General features: G+C 31.1%; 1 protein-coding gene and 1 non-coding gene across 3 annotated transcripts; one reads left to right on the forward strand and one right to left on the reverse strand.

Annotated features, from left to right (window-relative positions):
- The first annotated feature begins 7,660 nt into the window (after positions 1-7,660).
- Positions 7,661-7,767, forward strand: LOC128287166 (small nucleolar RNA R71). Its single transcript, XR_008277861.1, has one exon. It is a non-coding gene; the product is annotated as a small nucleolar RNA R71 (small nucleolar RNA).
- Positions 7,768-21,428: 13,661 nt separating this feature from the next.
- LOC108463006 (two-pore potassium channel 1) lies at positions 21,429-23,016 on the reverse strand. Of its 2 annotated transcripts, none has more exons than XM_017762936.2 (3): positions 22,905-23,016; positions 21,875-22,785; positions 21,429-21,791 (listed from the first exon to the last, which is right to left on the reverse strand). In XM_017762936.2, exons 2-3 carry the CDS (start codon positions 22,771-22,773, stop codon positions 21,650-21,652), a joined length of 1,041 nt encoding a protein of 346 aa, XP_017618425.1. In that variant the 5' UTR covers positions 22,774-22,785; positions 22,905-23,016; the 3' UTR covers positions 21,429-21,649. The 2 variants fall into 2 exon arrangements, with proteins under 2 accessions (XP_017618425.1, XP_017618424.1); XM_017762935.2 differs by having other exon boundaries at positions 21,875-22,782; positions 22,905-23,011.
- Positions 23,017-26,773: the final 3,757 nt, after the last annotated feature.

Here is a 26,773-nt window from a genome sequence, read left to right on the forward strand (position 1 = left end):
AAAGGGAGTCGCCACCGATCCTTTTTTCTAGGTGTGATCGGACACCTAATAAATCATCTTTTTTAGAAAAGAAAATTTATTCTTGAACAAAAATGAAGGCCAAATTTGGGTCTACGCGAAAATCTAGAGAAAAATAGGATTATCGGTTACGCACGAGGAAGGTATTAGCATCCTCGCGACGCCCAAAATTGGTATCTTTATTAAACGTGTGTCATCTTGATTTTCAAAAGTACGAATTCAATTTGACATTCAATCGTGATCCGATTGAAAAATGAGAATTCTTAGTTTTCGATTTTTTTTTAGAAGGGTGTTCCGTTTTTAACACTAGCAGACGAATTTCACCCAACATAGCGATGAAATCGATGGTTTAATGTTAAATCGGTACATTGCCTTATTTATTGAAATTAAAAGACATGAATAAAAATCTTTAAAGTAGTGAACATCAAGATGATACAAAATGGCAGGAAACAAAAAATAATAGAGTTAGAAATACATCGAAACAAATAATAACTACGATAATAATATTAAAAACAATAACAACGTATGCGATATTAGACATGATAACAATAGTATTAACATGAAATAAGGATGAAAGTATATATAAACATATAATAATAATAATAAGTAAAGTGACGTAAACTTAATATTAAAAATACTAATAGTGCTAGATATATATATATATATATATATATTAAAGTATATGTAATAATAGGAATGAAAAGTGTATACATAATAATACTAAAATATATACATAATATATATAAAATTAACATATACAATATATATTATAAATATTAATAACATAAAATATATTAATAAATATGTACATATATATTGAAAATAAATACATAATAACATTAAAATAAAAAATAAGTGGCAATAGTGAAAATAATTAGTATGATAATAAATATAATGATGTACAAAATAATACTATATATAAAAAATATATATACACGTATAATAAAATATATGTACTAATATTAATAATAAATATAATAGGAATAAAATAAATGTAATAATAATATATACACAATATGGTATTAAAAATATAGATGTATATATAATAGTGTTTAAGAATATATACATAAGATGATATATATACATAGAATAGTATAAGAAATATATACTAATAACATTAAAATACATACATAATATATAAAATATATATATTAGAAATGATAATAATATAAAAACTATTCATACGCTATATAAATACGTACATATATATATATATAAATAATAATGATGTTAGAAATATACAATGATATTAGAAATATACATAAAATAGTATAAAAGATAAAGAACTAATAATATTAAAACATATACATAACAATATGTAAATTGTATACATAACATAGTTATAAAAAGTGTATATATATATACGTAATATAGAATTTTAAAATATGCCTACTATATTAAAAGAATATATATATAATATAATATTAAGAAGAATATTAAAAAACTATTAATAATGATATATAATATATATATATAAGTATTAAGTAAAAATAATAATAATGAAATACTAATAAATAAAACTATAATAATAATACAGTAATAATAGTATAAATAATATTAAAATTAAAATAAAATAACGAGAAAAGTAAAAAGGACGAAATTGAATTGAGAAACTAAATTTTGAGGCCAAATTGAAAATAAAAAAAAAGAATAGGGACCCCCTTTGAAGTGCGCGAATGATATGAGGGACTAAAAGGGAGATTTTCCCTTCCCACCAAAACACTGCACTTAAGATAGGATCAAAATGAACACGGAACAAAATCATGGGGCCAAATTGAAAATAAAAAAAGTGATTTAATTGCAAAAGCTTGAAAAAGCGGAAGGACCGCGCGCATAAATAACCCATTAAACAAAAACACGCGGATCCTCTAGCAGGTGGGGTCGGACGGATCGGGTATGGCCAAAACGACGTCGTTTTGGGGTTAAAGGGCAGTCCCGAAAACGAAGTCGTTTTGGGGGGCTATATAAGGCCAAAATTTTTGAAAATAAAATCATTTGTATCATTTGAAAGAAAAAAAAAAGAGGAGAGGAGAGGGGGGGATTTTCGGCCACAGGACTGGTCACCGTCCGGTCGCTGCACCGTTGTCGATCAGCCACGCCGCTAAATAACGTATTGTACCTGGTGATGAAAAATTGGAAAAAGGTATTTTTTTTATTTTTTTTACGTTTTAAAATATTATTTTTTTTATTTATATTTATGTATTTATAAATATGGAAGGAATAAATTCAAAAGTAAAACGGAAATGAAAATAGAAAATTCACCTTAGGGCTTTGATTTCGACTTTTGGTCTTTGGGTTCTTTGATTTCTGATATTTAGTTTAGTTTGATGCTATTCTTTTACTCTGATATTTTGGAATCATTCTTTTTACTCAAAATCAAATGCTTTCTTTGTATTTTTTTAGAGTTTCCGAAGAAGAAGAGCAAAAAAAAAAAATATTAGATTTGGCTTTCTTTTATAGCCATTGTACAAAAATCTCTTTCTACTTTCTGTCTTTTCGTTTTAATTGCTTGCAGGTGCTGTTGAGCGGTGCTGCAAAGTTGGTGGCCGGTGCAAGTGGGCTGACGTCGGTGGCGTGGTGTCAGAGGGTGGTTGCGGCACAAGTGGGAAGGTGGCTAGGTGGCTAGGGTTTCTTGATTTGTTTTTTTTTTGGGGGGGGTTAGGGCTAGGGTTAAATGTGGGCCTAAGTGTGGGTTATTTAGATGGATGTGGGCTGATTGAGGTTTGGGTAAGTTAGGTGGGTTTTGGTTTTTTTGTTGTAAATGGGTTTAATTTGTGGTAGGCCAAAATTGGCCTGCAACACTCGTGAATTCCAATTCAAAGTAATACTTAGACTTGGGGAAACAACCTATAATTTTAAATTCTTTAAAAATAAACTTATCATGCTTGATTCTCTAATGTCTTAAATTTTAAAAAATCAATGCATAAATCCCTATGTTTTAATTCAAGATATATCAATCAAAATCATAAATCAATTAAAATTCATCCTAAATATGATATGAGAGCTTTTCAAGAGAACAAGGTGATCATTCAGGGATTTTTCTGATAATGAAATGAATGCCCCCCCACACTTAAGATGTACATTGTCCTCAATGTACAAATATAGGTATTATAGAATATGTATTATAGAATATAAAAATAAGATAGGGAGAGAAGTGAAACTTCCTGTATGATGAATTCCTCGAACTAGAGTTTTGGAGAGTAATCGGTTCGAGAGTGGAGGAGGATACTCCGGCGGTCGTATAAGTTTATTAGTCCATAAGCCCTGCACTAAAAGAATTTTATATCTAGTGGTAGCTATGGTCGTGGTCGATCAGGACATGGCAGTCGTGGAGAACCTTTCCCGGTGGAGTTTTTCGTTCTGATACGATGATGAGCTTAAGAACTCTTATATAAATCTTCATCGCTGGATGGTTCGCGAGGTGGGACTGGCGATGAGATGTGGAGGTACTGAAAAATCTACTGTAGAGTAGCATTAATGTTGTCATATTGAGGAGGTGACATCATTAGGAATGTCCTCATAGGCCTCCTCCTCGGTAGATTGGATGTGACGATATTGAAGAGGGTAGGTTCCTCGGTGCCTTTCGATCATCCTCATGCTAAGTATGCTCGAGATGCCTTGTGGAGACATCTGGCCAATGAGGGTCAAGGATGATTCTTGGGCCGCGGTGTCGAGGAGCCCAAAGTGTCGAGCCAATCGCGTCACATAGGGGCCAATGGAGATGACCCCCTTCCGATGCCGCTCCGTCTGGTGCTGAATCGCAAGGGCGATGAAATAAGCAAGGTTGATGATGTGTCCGTGCGACATACACCGTAAGAAGTAGACATCATAAGTGTTGATGACGCCAATGCTCTTTCGCCTCCCTGTAATCTTGTGAGCTAAAATGGCGTGTACGTACCTCAGGGATGGTGGGAGAACTGATGCCTTGGAGTGGCTAGGATTGTAGGAGGCTGGGCCAAGGGCCAAAGTGTGCCAACACTTTGAGGGAGAAAAATGTATGTGGCGAGTGAGAGCATGTAGTTTATTTTACTCCTTGAACTCCTCCATATATAAGCGTAGTGTAGCACCGAACTCTGGGACGCTTAGCTGGCAGACTAACCCATCTAGGTGAAACTGGACCATGCCGGGATCATCGTAATTTGTCATTACGGTCTGAAGATTGAACTTTGAGTATAGTTCCATTGTGAGCTCGAGGTATGTTGGTTCGATGATCCCAAAGAACAAGGGTCAATGGTTAGGAGGGCCCGAATCGCATCAGCCATCTGAACTTGTTCTATGACAACCCAGTCGATGCAGTGGCCCGTAATTAAGGGTCGAGCTTGAAGTATTTGGAAAAGCTCTTCCTGGGGCCCTCGGGGGAACTGTAGGAGAGGGTGACGAATTTCCACGGTTGGACCTGGGGAAGATGACGCTCTCTTCCTCTTCTTCGAGGCAAGTACGACAATTTTCTTTCCTCGTGAAGACGACATGGTACCTGTGATTTAGAATTATCAAGTCATCTTAATGAGTGGTCAAAGTAAAAAGAATACAATTTTCAAATAAAAAGCATAATTTCAGCCACAACCAAACATAACTAATATAATAATTTCGTGACATTATCATTGTATGAGAATGGGCATAGTAATGGCATGTGTAGGACAAAAGAGTGAGGCTTTCCTAACAACTTGTTTTAACATGAGATGTATGATAAATAATCGAAGAATGAAAATTAAATGATAAACATTGGCATGGAAATATCATGAGAATAAGCATAGTAAAGTCATGGGTATGAGGTTTCCCTAATAACTTGATTTAACACGAAATGTATAATAACTAACCTAAGAATGCAAACTAAATGATAAAATAATGAGTAAAAATGAAAAATAGTTTAAAAGAAATGAAGATTATGCTAATAATAAGCATTAGTAATAAGTAAAATAGAAGTGAAAGGAGTAAACAAACGCTAAGGGAGAGAGATTGAGCATAAAAAATGGAGTGAGAAGTGACGCACGGGCGTGGCAGGGAGGCCGTGTGGAGTTGCAGCGGCTAGGGTTAGGGTTTTTGAATGGGGAAGAAAGTGAATAGTGCAGGGTATTTATAGATTTTAGGGCACACGACCATGGCACACGCCCGTGTTCCCCAATTTCAGCCCTTGTGATTCACGAATTTTGAATTTGGGAGCATCTGACATTTAGTACATGTTCGTGTTCCGTGGGCGTATGGGTCCACACGGCCGTGTTGCACGACCGTATCTAGCTTCGTTCGCTTCTTCCACGACAGTGTGTTCAAGCCTCACGCCTGTGTTAATTTGACAGGTTCGACAACGAGTGTTAGACACGGACGTGTTGCATGCCCGTGCTAGTTTCTTAGTTTCAACCACAGGTCGTCCACACGGGCGTGCCGCACGCTCGTGTTGTTTTGGCAGGCTTGACCATGGCCATAGCGCACAGCCGTTGCATTTTATCGTAGCCCATGTTTGGGGAAATCCTTGCCCTATTTTCACATGGCCATAAGCACCCCCGTGTACTTGGTCGTGTCTCTGTGGAAAACTTGTATTCAAAAGCTTCGTTAGTAAGTTAGATGTTGAAGACTAAATTTTTAAAGAAGTTAATACAGTTAGTGCTCGAGTTGCCTCCCGAGAAGCGCTTATTTATAGTCTAAGCTTGACTTACCTCTCCGTTGAATGATCATGGTGGTTCGAGGAATTTATGCTCCTCATTCCTGCTATCAATATTAAAATAAGGTTTTAAACGAGTGTTGTTTACCTTAAAAGTGCCGAACTTGGGATGACTCACCTCCACCGTACTGAATGGAAAAATACTGAGTACCGTAAGAGGGATTTCCTCATTCGGTGTGGTGGTGACAATGTGGGGATCTGCGGCATCTAATAAGACTTTATCACCAACCTTAAGTTGATTTTGAGAGGTATCGGGCTCGTTTTGGCGCAGTTTTGGTTTATCGTGTGTTCTTGGTTTATGTGTTCGCCATTCATCTAGCTCTTCTATTTGTAGGCTTCGTTCCTCTTGAGTAGGTCCTCTACTATTGCTTGAGAGTGACTCATGTGCTTCCTTCAAACTCATTTTCTACAAAGTAGGTTGCACCATATTGTTAGTTTTAGTAGAATGGTTTAAATGATCACCTTCAATTCATTATGTGTTGCCAGAATTGCGATCTTGAAGGGTAATTGTTTTGTCTCCCACCCGGAGTGTGAGTTCACCTGTGCCAACATCAATGATTGTTTTAGCAATTGCTAAAAAAGGCCTTCCTAGAATTAAGGGAGTGTTGCTATCCTCTTCTATGTCTAGAATAATAAAGTTAACGGGAAATATAAATTTATCGATTTTAACTAGCACATCTTCAGTAATACCCCTAGGGAATCTTATAGTTTTATCTGCTAATTAAATGCTCATCCTAGTCTGTTTGGGTTTCTCGAGACCTAGTTGCTTAAACATTTTGTAAGGCATGACGTTGATATTAGCCTTTAGATCAGCTAATGCATAACTAACATCTAAACTACCAATTAAACAAGGAATCGTAAAACTCCCTAGACCTTTTAGTTTGTTGGGTAGTTTATTTTGGAGAATGGCCGAGCAAACTGCATTCAGCTCCACATGCGACGCCTCGTCCAACTTCCGCTTATTTGCTAAAAGCTGCTTTAAAATTTTCATTGCATTTGGCATCTGCGATAGAGCTTCAATAAACGGTAAGTTAATATGTAATTTTTTTAAGAGTTTGAGGAATTTACCAAATTGTTCATCTGAGCGGTCTTTCCTTGTTGCGTTGGAGTATGGCACACGAAGGTTTATATTCGATAGTCATTGGTTTGTTTTTATTATAATCTACCTCATCTTTACCTTTGCTTTCCACTGTTTCTTGCCTCGATTCTGGTTCAGCCTCAACGACTCCTTTGGCATCTTGAATATTAATTGCATTGAGCTGTTCCCTTGGGTTGGGTTCAGTATTACTTGGTAAGCTACATTGTGGTCGTTCTGAGATTAGTTTGGAAAGCTGGCTTATCTGAGTTTCGAGCCCTTGGATCGACGCTTGTTGATTTTTAAGTGCTGTCCCGGTGTTCTGAAAACGGGTTTCTGACACTGATATAAACTTTGAGAGCATCTCTTCAAGGTTTGACTTCTTTTCCTGTTGGTAATGTGGTTGTTGGTAGCCTGGAGGATGTTGTGGTCTTTGATTTCCTTGACCGCCCCACGAGAAATTGGGGTGGTTCCTCCAACCTACATTATAAGTGTTACTATATGGATTGTTTTGAGGTGGAGGATTATTACCCATGTAATTTAATTGCTCGTTATCCATGTTGTGGCAATAAGGTTGGTATTCCGAATGGTTTGTTCCACCTCCACTTGCTTCGCATTGCATTACTAGGTGAACCTGTGAAGAACTAAGAAAACCATTAATTTTCTTATTCAAGAGTTCTACCTGATTAGAGAGTATGGTAACTAAATCGACGTTATAAACACCGGCTATTTTTGTTGGCTTTGTCCTAATGACTTGCCACTAATAGTTATTCAGTGACATTTCCTCTATGAACTCATAAGCATCTTCAGGTGTTTTATTATTAATGGTTCCGCCAGCAGCTGCGTCAACCATTTGTCGAGTCGAAGGATTCAGGCCGTTATGGAATGTTTGAACCTGAAACCAAAGCGGTAACCCATGGTGGGGGCACCTTCTCAAAAGGTCATTGTATCTCTCTTATGCATCGTAGAGTGTTTCCTAAATCCATCTGTACAAAAGAAGAGATATCATTATGTAATTTAGCCATTTTAGCCGGCGAAAAATATTTTAATAAAAATTTTTCAGTCATTTGTTCCCAAGTAGTGATTGACCTCGTGGTAACGAGTTCAACCACTGTTTAGCTTTGTTCCTTAATGAAAAGGGAAATAACCGAAGACGTATGGCATCATCGAAAACGCCATTGATTTTAAATGTATTGCATAGTTCCAGGAAGTTTGCTAAATAAGCGTTGGGATCTTCATCCTGCAAACCATCAAACTGAACAAATTGCTATATCACTTGAATAGTGTTAGGTTTCAGTTCAAAAGTATTTGCAGCTACAGCAGGTCTAACTATGCTCGACTAAGTTCCTGTTAGAGAAGGTTTAGCATAATCATACATAGTGTGTGGAGCAAAATTTTGATTAACTGCAATTGTAAGAGGTAGCTAATTGCCTTGGTTTTTAGCCATCTCTTTGGTTGGGGGTTGAGTATCGTCTTCTTGCTCGTTTTCTGTGTATCTTAAGCTTCGCCTTATTTCTCTTTGGTTTCTACGAATTGTGCGATCGATTTCTTCGTCAAAAAGTAGTGGCCTTGACGGGTTTCTTCTAGTCATAAACTATAAAAACCTACCAAAAGAAGAAAAAAGTAAATTAATAAGTAATAATAATTAAATTAAATTAAATTTCAAGAAAAATAAATGGCTAAAGTAATAAAAATTGAGCGTTCCTAATATCTTAGTTCCCCGACAACGACGCCAAAAACTTGATTGCATTATTTCTTGATAGGTTTTAAATATTTATAATTAATCGTTCTTGAAACTAACTATTATCGCAATGTAGGCAAGTGTACCTATCGAACAGTAGTATAGTTTTAGCAAGACCAGATTGTCGAACCCAAAGGAACTAAAAGTACTAGTAATGACTTTCTTTTTATTATCTAGCGTAAGAATAATGGGGTTTTGTTTTAACTAACTAATTATCTAAACTAAGAACTCACAGATAATAGAATTGGAGAATTGCTTTTGGGAAAATCGATTGAATTAAGACAATACCTAAGGAAAAATCCACCTAGACTGTACTTGTTATTCTGGCTCCGAATCGGACGATTTATTCATTTAACTTGTTCCGTAGAGATACCTAAGTTATGTTATTTTCCCTATTCAAGACTAATAACGTCTAATCCCTAGATTGAATAGCCGAGACTTTTCTCTAATTAACACTCTAGGGTTGCATTAACTCGATCTATGGATCCCCTTATTAGGTTTTACCCTAATTCGACAAAATCTTTTCACCCTATGTCTAGGCGTGCAATCAATTTCGCTTAATTATGACAAATGTACTCTTAGACAGGGTCTATTCCTCCTCTGAATAAGAGCTTATCTTGAATCAGTATCCTGGGATATCAAAACAAGAATTAAGAACACATAATTAAGAACAAGTTAAATATTTATCATACAATTCAGAAAATAATAACAAGATTCGTCTTAGGTTTCATTCCCCTTAGGTATTTAGGGGATTTAATTCATAACTAAATAAGAAAGCATCTCAGAATAATAAAGAATACAAAACATAAAGAAAACCCAAAACTCCTGAAGGGAAATTGAGGAGAGATCTTCAGTCTTGATGATGAATTTGGCTTCTAAGTTAAATCAATCGGCTTTCTTGGAGTAATTCCTTACTCTTTATTCTGTGTGTCCCATTTTCTCCTCTTCTAGGGTGTATTTATAGGCTTTGGAATGCCTATGAGCCCTCAAAAGTGGTCTTTTCCGAATTGGACTCAACTTGGGCTCGGCAGGGACACGCCCGTGTGACACGCCTGTGTTCGATTACTTCAGGCCGTGTTCGAGCCTGCCAAATTGACACGGCCGTGTGGGCTACCCGTGTGAGGAGGTCCAGGCCGTGTTAATCTAGTACTTTGGCCCATTTTCTCTGTTTTTGGCCCATTTCTCGTTCCTTTTGCTCTCCTATGCTCTCCTAAGTATAAAACATGAAATTAAAGCATTAGGAGCATCGAATTCACCAATTCTAATGGAAAATCATCCATAAAATGCGTTTACGGTCTATCACTACTCCATAAATCATTTTTAGGTGTTAACAATTCCGGTTGCTAAAAATATTTCCTTAATGTTTGAAGTATTCTTGAGTTGTCAGTGATGCAATATCACCCTGAGCCGCACACATTTCATAAATCATGCCTACTAGGAACCATTACCTCCAAAGCCTATCCCGAGGAAATTAGGTTCGAGGTGGTTTTTCCTTTTACGGTCAAGGGTGGAAGTCTATGTGAATGTCTCAATCGAAAACCGTTATGTAATAATGGATCGGGGGTATAACGGGGGAGCCAGTTCACAATCGTTACGCGACCACAAGCTTAATCATTTCGGATACCCAAAATGATACCTTGTAAAGATCATATAGAAGTTTGAAGGCATATTGATACGGAAAAACTCTAGGGCTTTTCGCTATAATCAGTGTAATTTTTTCTCCATTTCCAAGCAACTGGTACCTTTAACCTTCCTTTTTATTTGAAGGCTAGCACCGTTATAGACGCAAAAGGACTCTCAAGTGGCGAATGATTGTTGCAGTGCAGTAAAGATGATACTCCTTTCGAAATGACGACGATTGTCTTTATTAAATAAGTCATTAATAACTACAACTGCTACTGCGTCGACCCGAGTTTGGCCTCTACTGTGCTGGAACATCTGCTCTCCACATGAGAGCCCTCTTGTGCCCACATCGATGTCAACCTTCGAATAAGAATGAAAGGTCAAAGATACTGACTGCTTGGAAATAGAAAAAAAAATTTATGTTGATTACACCGGAAGTCCTTAGAGCTTTCCGTATGATTATGGCCTCAATCTTATATATGGAATATATAGGGCATCGTTTAGGTATCCAAAAAGCTTAAATTCCTAATCGTGTGACGACTGTCGCTTGGCCCCCCAGTTATACTCGAACCTGTGACTGCATCACGGCTGCTGACTGGGACCTCCACCTAGACTTCAACCCCTAATTATATCAAACATTATTACCCCAAAACTAGATTTTCCCACAATGGGTTTCTGAGGTGATGGTCCTATCTTGCCATGATATATGAAATGTATGTATTTTGAATCAACCTATTTCTCTCTCCAAAAATTAATCTATTTACCTAAATAAATAAAAAACCCAAATTCCTAATTTAAAAAATCGTCATATTATGCTAATTTTGCTTTAATTTGAGGAAGTTAATTTCTTAAAATTGTTGTCAATTCATTGATATTATCTTTAAATTGGGCTGAAGTTTTATTTCCAGCTTTTTAATGTGAGTGTCAGAGCGATGTATATATATATATAAAATAAATTTCAAGTAAAAAAAGTGGATTTGAATTCCTTTCATATAAAAACAAAAGTAAAGAAAAAGAAGGGGTATATTAGGAAGGAAACACTAGAGCAGATTAGCAACAAGGGTAAAAAGGAAAGTAATCAATCACACCAACCCTGCTAAGAAACTCCAAAACACACTCTTTCCTTCCACCTCCTTTTCTGCATCACAAGTATGGAGATCCCAGGAAAACTTTTGAAGTTAAAGTTCCCAATAATCCTAACAATCACCCTTTCACTTGCTCTTTCTTTACTCATAATTTTTGCGCCTTCTTTTCTAACCATTTTAACCTACTTTTGGCCTCTTTTCCTCTCCACTGCCCTCTTCCTTATAGTTGTCATCTTCTTTGCCAAAACCTCCGCTGACTCCCTGGCCGATAAGCCCGGTGAAGGCATCCTTGACTACGTTGCTGGCCATCCCGAACTACCTCTTGATTCTTACAAATCTGACTAGGTTCTTTTCCAACTCACTTGTCTCATCTCTAACTCTCTTTGCTGTGTTTTCCGTTTTTCGTTTATCTTTTTATATTTGAACTGTAAATTTCGGGTGGAATAATATTAATATTAATAATGAATCACTTTAAGCACTACTGTTTTTCTTTACCTTTTTGCATTTTTGAGTATTTAGTTCTATTAACACCTTTTAATTTATGAATAAATTATTCAAAAAGTATGATTGTGATTTGACACTGCTTTATTAATTTATAAAATTGAAAATGAAAATAAGTATAAACAGTCATACAAATAGAAAAAGGAAATTGTGATATTTATTTTTGCAAATATAATACGAAGTTTGTTCTTATATGTATTGATAATTATTTTTATTTTATTTCACAAATAGAGTAAAAGATATGCTTTTATTAATTTTTTAGTTTAAAATTACAAAAAAGAAAAAAAAAAGTGCTCTGAAATATTAACATCACAATAAAATGTTTTAAGGAAAATATGAAAATAGATACAGCTTAGGCGTAATATTCCATATATTCCTTCACGAATAATCTGAGACGTTGAATATCTGGATCTGGTATATACGTTCCTATGTTTGTGTGATGGAAAATTGAAAGAGGGGTTTCAGCTTTCCAGAATGATGTTGGAGTCGCTGTTTAAAATGGGCCCCTTTTTCAAAAACACAATCATTCAGCCATTGATATTTGACGTAACACCATTGAGTTTGGGTGATGCATGTGTTTTCGGATCGTACCAGTTATGCCTTGTTTCATTTGCCTTCTGTCCAAATCTTTTCATATGTCAATTCAATTATTTTATTTTCTATTTTAAATATTAGGATGAACTTTTGAAAATTATTTAATAATTTTGACTCACTTTTACTTTCAGCATTCCACCTAAAATTTAATATTCAGATTTTGCTTTTCCAAAATGTTAAATCTAAAAATTCGATTTTAGAAAATCAAAGCTGGTAATTAGATTTTTAAAATTTCCATAATTAAAAGGTCGATATTGCATTAGGACCCTCATTTTAATATTTGCATTTGCAATTGCAAATTCAAACTCGATTAGATATGTGATTAATTGCTATAATTTGAGCATTATTTTCACATTAGGGGTCTTAATAATTAATTCCATATTTGGGTTAAATTCTTTATGTGAATCTATGTTGACGTGTTTATCTCAGAATAATAATTTTATTATTTTGACCAATTATCCATTACAATGAAAAATTCTGTTCATCGAAATTTGTTGTACTTGTGCCCCCATTCATCGTTTCCATTGCTCTGTTTGCAAGGCGAAGAGCTCAAAACAAATTCCATGTTTTCAGCCGAAACTAAAATAGTAGGTCTTCAAGAGTTGCTATTAAGAGTGATGAGGAGGTCTGTATAATCAGTTTCAAAAATAACCTTGTTCTAATTATGGGAGATCTTGTTAGAGCATTAAATCAGTACTACTGTTAAGTTTTCTTAAAACAAACCTTTCTCCATGTCACATGTTCCATCCTCGTATATGATATCGTAAAAGTGGTGGTAAATTATTCTTGGACACCATCCAGGCCAAGAGTTTTAAGAGACCCCACTGCTAACATCACTCTCCTAATTCCATCATCCTAATAATATGGTTTCGATAAGTTTTTATTGGTTGCTTATTGTCACATCATATGTTTTAATACAAAAAATGGGAGTTCCAAATGGGGTGGACAAAATCAAAGTATAGATACCAAAATGACTGAAAAATCCTAAGTGGTAATTTCCTTATTTCTTTGAAAAGCGATAAACGTGACAAAATTTTTTATGTTGGTAACTATTTTTTTTTAAAATTTTGGTATATGATATTTGCAATGAATCGTGTTGTGGATTGAACAAAGTTGGATAACTCGTATGCTTACAAGTGATTCAACGTAGAATGGGGTCGGGTTGGGGTGTTTGGGTTCACAAACAACAAATTTTTCTTGGTTTAATACAGGGTTTTCAATTGATGGCTTTTGAGGTGTTGGTAGATTTCGAGAGTGATTTATCAAATAAAAGTTTCACTCTCCAAATTGGTCTACTGTGGGTATCAATGTTGTTGGTGATTCGAAGTTTGGATCAATCGCGGCTGAGGCGATGGCTTCTACAATAAAAAATATGGCTATGACTTATGGGCCACAATAAAGATTTTGGAAAATATGGTTTTTATTTTAGTAGAAAGTTCTTTTGATCGAGAGAGGAATTATAGTAAACAAATGAACAAGATGTACATAAAAAAGGCGGAGAAGAAGATTAAAGTAGATTCAGTAACATTTGAGCGTTGTAGCAGGTGGTGGTCAGTGAGGTGAAAAAGAGGCAAATATGATTGACGATCAGATTTAACAAAGAAATAAGTTGAAAGAATTTAAGGAAGAATCCTTTAAGAGTTTAAAACGCTAACAATGTCAAAAGTGCCAAAAGTCTTTTCACCTATTGTGAAAGGCTCCAATTTATAATGTTTCAAGAATGGGAGTTACAAAGCTAATAATTAATGAGAGTAATGATATATATTTTTCCAGTTACAATTGAATTAATGATTAAGAAAGGGACACTCAAAGATTTTGTTTGTGATGATGAATAGTGAAGAAGAATTTACTATGTTTTTGAAAAGAGAGAAAAACATTCGGCGTTACAAGAAAAAGTTAAGGAGAACTCTTAATTGTAAAAATAAATTTTCTTTCAAAATCGAATTTGTGATCTCAAAACTACTGTTCCGATTTTATCGAAAACGAGCTGTTACATTACCTCTATATGTGATCCATTAAGCTAAGCTCTTCTGAACATTCCAAAAGTGAAAATAACCCAAGAGCTCTGCCATATTTTAGGGTTACTACCACTTCTTCTACTTTGGTGAAGCGGTATCACGTGAAACATTTTTCGCAAAACATCTCTTGAAACACAAGACGATGATTGTTCTTGGATGAGAGTTGTTCCTAAACTTGGATAAGAGTTGTTCCTAAATAAGAGTTGTTCTGTGGAGATGTTTTTCTTGGTAATTAGCTTGCTCTGAATAATGGCTCTTTCGGAAAGAAAAAAACACAATTTTCCTGAATACAAATTGTTTCAAATAATGATGGTTCTAAACATAGTTATTTCTGAAACGCTACTATTCTAAACAAAAGCTATTTTGAACTTTAGTTGTTTTCGAATAACAACTATATTGGATGACAACTATTCTACTTAAAGTCCTATTCTGAACATAATTATTTTAGGCATAATTATTCTCGAATAACAGTTATTCTAAACAATAACTATTCTAAATAAGAATTGTTGCTCTGGAAGAAATATGCTTGGAAGCACAATTTTTCTTGAACAATAATATTATTTATTATCTATAATTTTATTTTTGATTCTTGCCTTCGTTTCTACTTCTTGATGGTTTTGGAATTTTTTTTTGTGTGCTAGAGAAATCCACCCGTGATGGTGACTAGAAATGGTGCAGCCACCAGTTTTTGAAACTTTCTTTTGGGAGCATTTGGGCCTTTTTATCAAAATAACCTGTAATTTTAATTAAGTACTAAAATGATATACTTTTTTTATTAATTACTAAAATGATCTGAAATTTATAGTAAAAGTTGGTGGAGCCAAATTATTTGGCGCAACCAACTTGCCACGTCAACAGGGAGCATAAAAAATTAATTTTTTGGTGGAGCCATGTAGAACGGCGCCACCTGTATAAATACCAAGGAAATACTGAAATTTTTGAAAACATGAGAGGACTTCAAAAAAATTAATCATTTTTCTAGTGGAGCCAAATTAAATGGCGCCACCAGATTCTGCCACTTTTTTTTATTTACTTTTTACTTTTCTTTTGTCTTTTCTCTTTATTTTATTTTATTTATTATTATTAACTTTAAAAATTTTGAAATATATATTTGAAATATTTTATTAATATATATTTTGAAATTACTTTTTAAAATTTTAAATATTATTTTTTAATATTTAAATATTTTAAACTTTCAAAATTATTATTAGTTTTATAATAATTTAAATATTATTTAACTTGTTTTATAATATTTTAAATTATGATTTTAAATTATTTTTAAAGATATTCAAACCATTTTTAAATTCTATTTAAAAGTTAAAAATAATATTTTATTTTAAAATTGAAATTTGAATTAAAAAATTAAAAATATTTTTCATTTTCTAGAAATACTGTAAATTTTAGTTTTTATTATCTTTTGTCTTTTCTTTAAATTTTTTAAGCTTTATATTTTTCTTGTTTTATTTTGTTTATTTATTTATTTATTTTTGTTATTAATTTTAAAAATTTAAAATGTATATTTGAAATGTTTTATAATATATATTTTAAATTTTAAATTATTTTTAAAATTTTTAATATTATTTTTAAACATTAAATATATATTTTAATAATATAAAATATTTAAATATTTTAAAGATATGACCTTTCAAATTTATTATTAGTTTATTAATATTTTTAATATTATTTAATTTTTATAATATTTTAAATTAAGATTTTAAATTATTTTTAAAGATATTAGCTTTTTAATAAAAATAACCCCAAAATTTAATTAATTATTAAATGACCCATTTTTAATTTGGCTCCACCAAATTTTACTGTAGATTTTAGGTCACTTTCGTGTTTTATTTTGAAAATGAAAAATATTTTTAATTTTTTATTAATTCAAATTTCACTTTTAAAATAAAATATTATTTTTAACTTTTAAATAGAATTTAAAAGATAGTTTGAATATCTTTAAAATAATTTAAAATTATAATTTAAAATATTATAAAACAAATTAAATAATATTTAAGTTATTATAAAATTAATAATAAATTTAAAAGTTTAAAATATTTAAATATTAAAAAATAATATTTAAAATTTAGAAAAGTAATTTCAAAATATATATTAATAAAATATTTCAAATATATATTTCAAAATTTTTAAAGTTAATAATAATAAATAAATAAATAAAATAAATAAAGAGAAAAAGACAAAGGAAAAGTAAAAAAGTTAAAAAGTAAAAAATAAAAATAAAAATAAAAAGATTGACATGGCAGAACTGGTGGCGCCGTTTAACTTGGCTCCACCAGAAAAATGGTTAATTTTTTTGAAGTCCTCCCATGTTTTCAAAAATTTCAGTATTTCCTTGGTATTTATACAGGTGGCGCCATTTTACATGGCTCCACCAAAAAGTTAATTTTTTATGCTCCCTACTGACATGGCAAGTTGGTGGCGCCAAATAATTTGATTCCACCAACTTTTACTGTAATTTCAGGTCATTTTGGTGTTTAATTAAAAAAGTGGGTCATTTTGGTACTTAATTAAAATTAAAGGGTTATTTTGATAAAAATGCCGGAGCATTTGGTAACTACTATTTCAGAATTTGGATTTAGATTTTAAAAATAATGTAAATTAAGTAGTAAACATTTTAGAAATATAACATTTATAATTAGGGGTAAGTAAAACTCGATTCGACTTGAAAAAATGGAAAAAAAATTCGAATTTCGAGTTAAACGAATCGAGTTATTCGAGTCAACTTGAATTTTTTTTAATTTCGTGTTCGAATCGAGTTGAATTTTCAAATTCGAATAACTTGAATAATTCGAATATCAAACTATAATATTTTACATTTTTATCCCAAACTCCCAAACCTTTTTATTTTTCCCTCAAAACTATTACTCCTTCTCACTTTTCCCCCAAAACTTTTACTCCCCTCCTATCCCAACCCCCCATTTACCCAAAATCCATTTCCCCCCAAAATTTTACTTTCCCATTTACTTTTCCTCAAAATTTTACTTTCAAAAACCCTCAAAGCTTTTTATTTTCCGCCAAAATTTTTACTCCATCCCACTTTCCCCCTAAAACTTTTAGTCCCTTCCCATCCCATCCCCTATCTACCCCAAACTCATTCATAGGGCTGTGCAAATTTCGAGTAAAGCCGAATTGATTCGGTTAACCGATTGAATTCGGTTAATCGGTTATTTAACTAAATTAGTTCAGTCGGGGGTCGATTAATAATTTTTTGGAAGTTCGGTTAACGGTTAATTTAGTTAGAAATTGGTCAGTTAACTGAATTAACCGAATTTAATAAATAATATTATAATATTAATTATTCGGTCAGTTCGGTTAATTTTTTAGAAATATAAATTTATCGGTTGGTTAAATCAGTTAATTTTTTATATGTTTTATACTTGTTTTAACCAAAAATAAAATATATGTATATATAAATTTCGGTTAATTCGATTAACCAACTAAATTAACAGAAAAATTAGGTTTGGATAACAGTTAAGGGCTTAAAAAAGTCAGTTAATTCGGTTAATGGTAGTTCGGGTTAGTTAACCAATTGAACATCCCTACCAATCCTGTCCCCCCAAATTTTTTTAATATTTTCCCTTCAAAATTTTACTCCCCCTATTTACTTTCCCTCAAACTTTTACTCCCCAAAACCTTTTATTTTTCCCCTAAACTTTTACTTCTCACCTTTTACTCCTAAATAAAAATCAAAATTATCCAAAAATCTCTAAACATAAATAGTAATAATTTTATTTTTATCTACTATTTATATTATTAAATTAAATTTCATATTTTATATTATTTATATTATTGAATTGTTTAGTCATATTGAATATTTATATTAAAATTGAATTATTAATAATGTCATAAAATATTCGTGTTAAAATTTTACATTGGTATCAATTTCACATTTTATCTTTAAAATAACTTTTATTAAAAAATTATATTTTTACATTTAATATATTTTTAATTCCAAAATACATAGTGACAAGAATATGAAGATAATTGAAACAACTAAGCAAGCAAAGAAACTAACATGTATATAAAAGATTAATAAAAAAATTATGAGGTGATGAAAGTTAATAAAAAAATTGAGTACGGTGGACAAATTTTATTATAGTCAGTGACAATGGTTACAAGGACCCAAAATTATTTTTTAAAATTTAACTCGAACAAATATATTCGATTAGATTCGAATTCCATCTCACTCGACTCGATTCAAGAAAATTTCAAATCAAATTATGATGATAAAATATGATTCGTCAACTCGATTAACTCGAAATTTTTTTATTCGATTCGATCGAACGCTCACCCTATTCATAATTATTTCTCAAATCCATGAATTTGTTAGAAGCTTGATTAGTAATGAATTTGAAATCCTTAAAATATTTTTGGATTTGATAAATCCATATTTTTATACTTTTTTAATAAACCTTATATTGAATCTCAATTTGTTTGTCCACTTTATTCTTACCATTTACATAATAATTGAAATTCAAATTTTCAAATCCAAATCTACAAATGGAGTATTTATGAATTTCCTTTGTCTTTAAAAAATTCAAGAAAAAGTAATAATTTTTGAATGAGAATTCAAATAAAAATATTACCCATAAGGTGGTATGTTTAACTTTTTTAATTAGATAAATCTCAAAACTATACATAAACTTTGTTTAATATATAATTTTATACATGAATTTTGATTTTGTGTAATTTTATATGAAATTTTTATGTGATCCAGTTCTCACAATTATTAACACAATTATTGATCTAAGATCATTTTATGTTTATATACTATATAAACAAATAATTATATTTATTCAATATAAAAATAATTTGATGTATTTATTTTTTAAATAGATATAATTAAATTAAAATTAAAGTTTCATATGTATAATTTCACATTAAATAAAAATTATATATAATTTTAAGATTTGTCTCTTTTAATTTAATATGTATTTATTGATAGGTTAGACGTGTGACATTATTAAAAAAACTAATGGTTTTAAATTTATGGAGTAGAATGTTTGATGGATCCTAAGTTTTTCTACCAATTTAGACAGAAAAAAAAAAGGCCTAAAAATAGTCTTAAAGTCATTGTTTTCATAATTCAATAGGATCATACTGTCAAACTAATTTGACTGAAAATTGATTCAGAATAATGGGTTATATCAGTTGACCAATAAATTAATTGAATTAATTAGTTGAATCGATTAAATTAATTTTTTTATTTTTAAAATATTTTTAAAATTTAATAATTTATTTAATTGAATCATGGAAAAAGTTTTTCATTTTAATACATTTAGGGAAGTTGGAGTAAACCTAAGGATCCGTTTGTTTACCAGAAAAACATTTTTTGGAAATTGTTTTCCTAATTTTCCAGTGTTTGTTTGCTTGAAAATAACTTACATTTGTAGTTTTCTAGTGTTTGTTTGCTTGAAAATAACTTACATTTATAAAACGTTTTCAAAAATACTGGAAAATGAGAAGGGATTTTAGGGAAATTGTCTTATAGATTTTTAATCAGTAAGACATTTTCCGGAAAATCTTCCTCCACTCTCACCATATTCTATTAATATATACTTCATTTGGTTAAATTATACATTTGAATGAAAATTATATTATTTGTAAAGTTCTTTCTCTCCTTTTTACAATGCCAATTGAGTGAAAATAATTGTTACAAGATAAAAGATTCTGATTTTTCTAGCACGAAATTGCTTATATTATTTGGTAATTAATTTCAAATTTCGATTGCGCTTTTGTCTAGAAAATTATTAAGCTAGAAAAATCAATTGGCATTGTAAAAGGAGAGAAAGAAATAAATGTACATAATTTAAAGAAATAAACAGATATAATTTAGTCGGATGAAGTATGTATTAATGATATACTTAAAATCTAGTTTACCCATAAATAAATCATTGCAATATATGTAAAAACAATTTAAAATATAAATTTATTAATATATATAATAATAAACTCAGATAAACAATAAAAATATAATAAATTCTTAAATATATATTTGTTTAATTTAAAATAGCTTTTATGAAATATTTTTTAGGAAATCTACCAAACAACAGAAAATATTTTACACAGATTTATCCAAACACCAGAAAAGTAAATCATTTTCAGAAAAGTAAATCATTTTCCAGAATTATTTTCCGGAAAATATTTTACTGGCAAACAAACGGAGCTTAACTTAAAATAGCTGAAAAAAAGTCGGCCTAGGATGCGCTTTTCACCATGACCATGACTAAGAACCATGCTTCTTCCTTATTCGAAAACCTGGGTTGAAGCTGTGAGATGTAGGGGTGAGTATTCGATTGAGTCGAGTCAAATCGAGTAAAAAAATTTTGAGTTAGTCGAGTTAACGAATCCTATTTTAGCAACCGAACTCAATTTGAATTTTTTTCGAATCGGATCGAATCGAGTCAAAAAATTTCGAGTCAAGTCGAGTCAAGTTAACGAATCTTATTATTTATACTCAATGTTGCGTTTATATGAACCGATTATATAACTAATAAACCAAGTATAAAATTATTTAACTACATAAACAATATAATTGTTCTGCCTTTTAACTTAATGAGTAAACAATTATCAAAACAATATAGTTTTGCCTTTTAATTTAATGGTTTTAACTTTTGACTTTAAAAAAAGGTAAACATTTATCAAAATGGCGTAGTTTTGCCTTTTCTTATCCGGATTTTCGGATAACTCGAATTGTGTAATTTATATTCAAGTTAAACCGAAAAACTTAATTTTTTTATTTGAGTTGATCTAAATAACTTGATTAACTTAAATAACTCAAACTATTTAATTTAAAATTTAAAAATTATCAAATTTTTAAAATCAAATCAGATTTTGCTCACCCTTATATTGGATTGAAAGCGTGGAGTAACAATAGGTCAAAGGCTTAATCATCCCAACCACTTTAATGCCCTGCTTGATTACAAGTCTACGCTACATGGACTCTGCAATCTCAATAGATTTACATCCATTTATAAAAATACTAATTATTGCTTCTTTAATCTCAAAATACATTTATTTTTAAATGATTATATTAAATCATAAATTTTGTAAAAGTTAAAAAAAAGAAAAAAAGAAGGTAGAATAAAGCAAAAACCCATCGTTATTGCAATAAAAATACATTATACGTACGTCCAATATGGTTTCAAAACATAAGTAGCATGCAGTTTTTACAACATATACTCGGGGATTGCCTAGCAAATTTTATGGCTTCCAAGGAGAGTATTTCAACGTAAGGAAGGTTGAAAATTAAGGGCAAAGGGAGATTTTAGTTCTCTAAAAATAAGATCTAGTATAATTGATGATCTTTTGACGGTATGATCGTCATTTCTTTTCCGATGATTGAGCTGGAATCACATCGAAAACCGATCGATCATCGACACCAGCATCCTTCATAGCGCATGAAATATCCTCTTGCTTGATCTTTCTCACCTCTTTTAGCTTATATAAAATGAAATCAGCAGCCCTATAGAAGAAACAAACAATTAACAACATTGTATATAATATTGAAGTGATTTTATAGGAGTAAAAAACTCATAGCAATTTTACCCATGAACTTTGCCTTTCTCAAGATTATCAGCAGCTTCAAAGTCTTTCTTGTCAATAATGTTACTTGCAATAACCCACTTCACTAATTTCTTTGCTTCAATATCTGTGTAAACCTCAGCAACGTAGAGAAATAGTTGGCCTAAACAGGAAGTTCCGGTGAATATCCAAAGTGCGCCAAACATTCGACCGAATTCACTCGAGAAACTCTCATCTCCGAACCCTACGGTTGTCATGGTGGTACAAGCACAGTACACTGCATCTTCGATTTCCATTCCTTCGACGTTAACCAGAACGGAGACCCCGATGACAAAATGCACCGCCATAGCGATCAATGATATTATACACTTGGTGTAGTCTATTTCTATGCTTTCAATCTCGTTAAGGGCTTCCATCGGACCCATTTTCCTAGCTGTGTGCAGGGCATTAATCAGCACCTTTTGTTGCTTGAAAACCAAGTATTTAGCAGCTAGTTTCACTACTATTCCAAACAGAAGCATCCCTACGGTGATGAAACCAGTGCAAACCACTTGTGAAAGGAAATCGTGAGGGACAAGGTCTCCATAACCAACAGTGGTCATTGTCACCACAGACATATACAGAGAATCAATGAAATCATTAGTTTTTTTCCCTCTGATGTGATTTCTTAATGCCAAAAAGCTTAAAGTTCCAGCACCTATATAGATAACATAGTACAGTCCGAGCCACTTAAGGTCCGGAAGATTGGTCCGAGGATCACAATTTGTAGCTACTGAAGTGGCTTTGCAACTCTGAAAGGTGGTTTTCTTGGGGCCATTTTCATCATTTGTTAAGTTTGGGGAATCTGTAGCAGCCATTGGCAACTTGGTCTGCTTTGCAGCATTGGCAGCCATTGCAATGATTGAGTTGAAGTGACCCAACATTAAGACAACCTGCTAGAAGAATTACAACGTAAAATTTCATAGTTATATCATCTTTATATATATTCAAATAACATTAGAGAGCTAAAAAAAACAAAGTGATCAAACAATGATACAGAATATTAGAAACTTACCGATTTCGAGGAGATTACAACAATTCAAGAAAGAAAAAGCTTAAAATCTGGTATTATGCTAAGATTCTTTACCTGAGATACCAAGTTTGCAATTCAATATAAAATGGTTGTAAGTAGAAGGGAGTTGGGTTCCAACCACATTGGAAAGTTCCTGGAAAGATCCCAAGTTGATGTCGTTTTGTGATGCAAAGATATTAATTTGCACCTTGGAGTGAAGATGGGTTTTTTATGCTAGTGTGCTGAATTTATGGGAAATTTCGCATGAACATCCAAAATGGGAAATTTCAATAGTTAGTGACAAGTTGGATTCCCCCCCCCCCCCCGCGGCCCCTTTTAGACAAAGCTGTTGTGACGACTTGATAATGACACTATCAATATTTTCGTATCCAGTAAATGTTGTACACTTGGTTGAGTGTGTGTCAAGTCTATACATGTTCGTCATTTGGTGTTAATTATGTAAGAGATGACTGAAATCTGCAAGTATGTGTTTCTGCAGTTAACCATAACTATGATGATGAGAGTATGTTGGGATATTTTCGTTTCCAGGAATCATATGTTGAAAGATTTTGGACTGAAAATTGAGAAATAAAGTTGATTCTGAATCACAGTTGTTTTGAATTGTTGTGCTATTGCAGGTAACTGAAAAATGGCCAGTCATCTGCATTTGAGCATGAAAGGCTCGCCATCAAAGTTACGAACTTGTATATATACATATACATCTAAGTTACAAACATTTTGACTAAAACTTTTTCAAAAAAATTTCTAAACCCAAGTTTTCTATTTTACTTTATGGATTCTATTACCCTTCCCCTTGGATTAATTATTAATTATTATTAATTATTAAATTATAGAGTAAATATTTTAATATTAAAGTATTTTATACTTTTAAATTTAAAATTTTATTACCTCTATTTTTAAATTTAAAATTCAGATCCAATTGTTAACACGACATCATTAATTTCTATTGTTAAATTTGTTTGTGTAAAATTTTGAAATTAAAAAAAATCCACTTGATAACCATGTAACAAAAACAATGGCATTCTAATTGACTTAAATTTAACAAATAATTTTAATAGTGTTAACAACTCTTAAAAGTTATATTAACATTTTGATCAAAATAAAATATTTGGGCTAATCAATGAGATTGTAAAAATTAAGATACTAAATTATATAAAAAATTAAAAGTATAAAAATTAAATCTTAAATGCAAATGCATCACACTCACAGGGATCAAAATTGAAATTTGAAGATTTCGTATATAATGCAAAAAAAAAAAAGGTGTTAACGAGAGATTTATATACAGTTATATAGATTACGGGCTATAATAGCATTAATCTGGAATATAATCCCCTAACGAAGACTGAGCACTATGATTTAACTTCTGACTACATGCATTACTTTGGCAAGCACTATTCACTTTACATTATTGACTGACATACCATTAATTTACTATTCGACGTTAACACTATTTTAATTTTCTTAAAAAATTGTAAAAACAGAGTTTTGTTAAGTGCTTTTTAGCCGCATTGATATTGTTTTTCTCCTTTCTCTATTGTAACTGTTGTGACTACATCTTCTTCAAGCTCTATAGTCTTGATGGAGGATGTTGAGTACATTTTTATCCTAAGCTTTCTATATTCTATTTTAATTTTGGTCCAAGCTAAGAGTATGCTAGCATTGGGCTTTGCTTGTAGAAACCCCACCATGTGTTGATCTAGAGCAACAAGTTTTGTATTTTTACCCAAAAATTAAATGGGATATTAAAGGTTGTATTTTTCATTATTGAATTTATCTGTCAGAACCGAAAAAAAAATCTGACATAAAACTTAATAAATTATAAATTAAGATTTTTCATGTCAAATCATGAAAAATAAATAAAGAACAAGAATAAATGTGGAAGTATACCTAAATTCATTGATTTTTTAAAATTTTTTGTTTTTTATATTCCAAATTAGCACACAAGTAGATCTGTCCATGGGTCGGGCCAACACACCCAAAAAGTAGGAGAGTTTGGATAAAAATATAGGCCTGAAAAATAGACTTGGGTCGGGCCTCGGTGTAAGCTTTTTTTACCAGAGCCCAGCCTAGCGTGGCCTGAATATGCAAAAAAAATTGTTGTTCTTTTTACTGTTTTCTTGTTTTTAAAAAAAAATTATTTTGTTACTATTTTTTTGTTTTTTTTTTCACTATTTTGCTATCATTTCACAATTTGTTGTTACTATTTTGTTGTTATTATTTGAATATTGTATAACTCTTGTTTTATTATTAATTTTGTTACTATTTTAGAGGAATTTGCTTGTTAAGTTGCACAAATCTTAGTGTTATTTAAGTATAAATATTTTTAAAAATTATTTTCAATTTGTTTGGAAACATTTATTTTAATGTGTTTAGTATTTTGATTATGAATGAGATGCATAATTTTGAGAATAATTTGAGGGAGGATTGAATTACTTGTGTTCCTCTTTCAATTGGAATATATGAGAACTGATTTGGAAATTTAAATTGGGAATCAAATTTAAAATATATAAAACAAGAATGTTTGATGTCTTTATCGTTAAATAAAAGGTGCTTGTTTTACACCAAAATAATAACAATAATGTGCTTGTTGGTAATTTTAGTGAGCGAAATATTAGCAACCATGATTTAATAATATTTGAATAATATTGATTCTGTTTGGAGAAAATGTTATACCATGATTTAAAGTGTTCTGTTCAAAAAATAGAAGGATTTAAATAAAATAAAAAGTTCGAAAAATGAGCTTAAGTAAAATTTATGTCTCGTTTTTTATATGGGCTGGACATTGAGTAAAAATTTTTGACAAAGTCCGGCCCAACTGAATTATTATGTTTTAAAATAATACTATATGATAAATAATAATTATATATATTTATATTAAATCACTAATCCAATAACAATTAAACTGATTGTCCATTAGTTAAAAAATTTTACCCAACCAAATAACCCAACCCAAAATAAAAATTTTAAAATTTTTATTTAATGCAATAAAATATTTATTATATTTATTTGTATTTTTAATATAATAAAATATTTATTATATTTATTTTAGTGTTTTTAATATAAATACTTTTTTAATGTGTTAGAAATTTTTATTTTAACTTTTTTATTGCATTTAGTGTATTATATATTTTAAAATAATTTTAAATAAAATTAATCTAAAAATTAAATATGGACTAGTCAGTCTGAATTTACTTTTCTTAAATTAGGTCGGCTAGAAAAAAATAAACTCATTTTTAGATTGAGCCTAAGCTTGAAAATTTAGTCTAAATATCTTATGTAGGCCAGACCTATAAGCACATCTAGTTTGGAGGAAGTATCCCTTTATTTGTTTCCTTTATTTTTCAATTTTGGTGGCATTTTAAAAAAGAAATACTGGAAAGTAAAGAATTGGAACCACCTTACATATGTTCAATTTCAAAATTAAATACCCTTTAAATTTTTTATGTATTAATCATAATTTTTATGTATTAATCATAAATCAACAAAAGAATTTTTGCATTAAAATCAATTTTTGTAGAATGATAAGCAATTTTCAACGTATTTTATCCTGAACTTGAACATATCAAAATCATTTTAATTTTTTTGCATCATTTTCTCACCAAAAAAACTTATCCAAAATGTCACCAAAATTGTGAGATAAACGGAAAAATAATAATAAAGGATGACACCCCTCTAAACGAGATAAATTATTGTATGGCATCTATGCCTAAGAAGAAAGTGAGTCAGAATTTATTTTTAAGTATAAATTCTATTTTTTGATAATAATAATTCTATCGGTTTCTATAAGAGAAAGAGAGAGATTTCGTTTCCTATTGAAAGTAAGGAAATTATTGTTAATTTTGTGTTTAATT

Source organism: Gossypium arboreum, chromosome 13 (genome assembly GCF_025698485.1).
Source record: "Gossypium arboreum isolate Shixiya-1 chromosome 13, ASM2569848v2, whole genome shotgun sequence".
NCBI classification, from domain to species: domain Eukaryota; kingdom Viridiplantae; phylum Streptophyta; class Magnoliopsida; order Malvales; family Malvaceae; genus Gossypium; species Gossypium arboreum.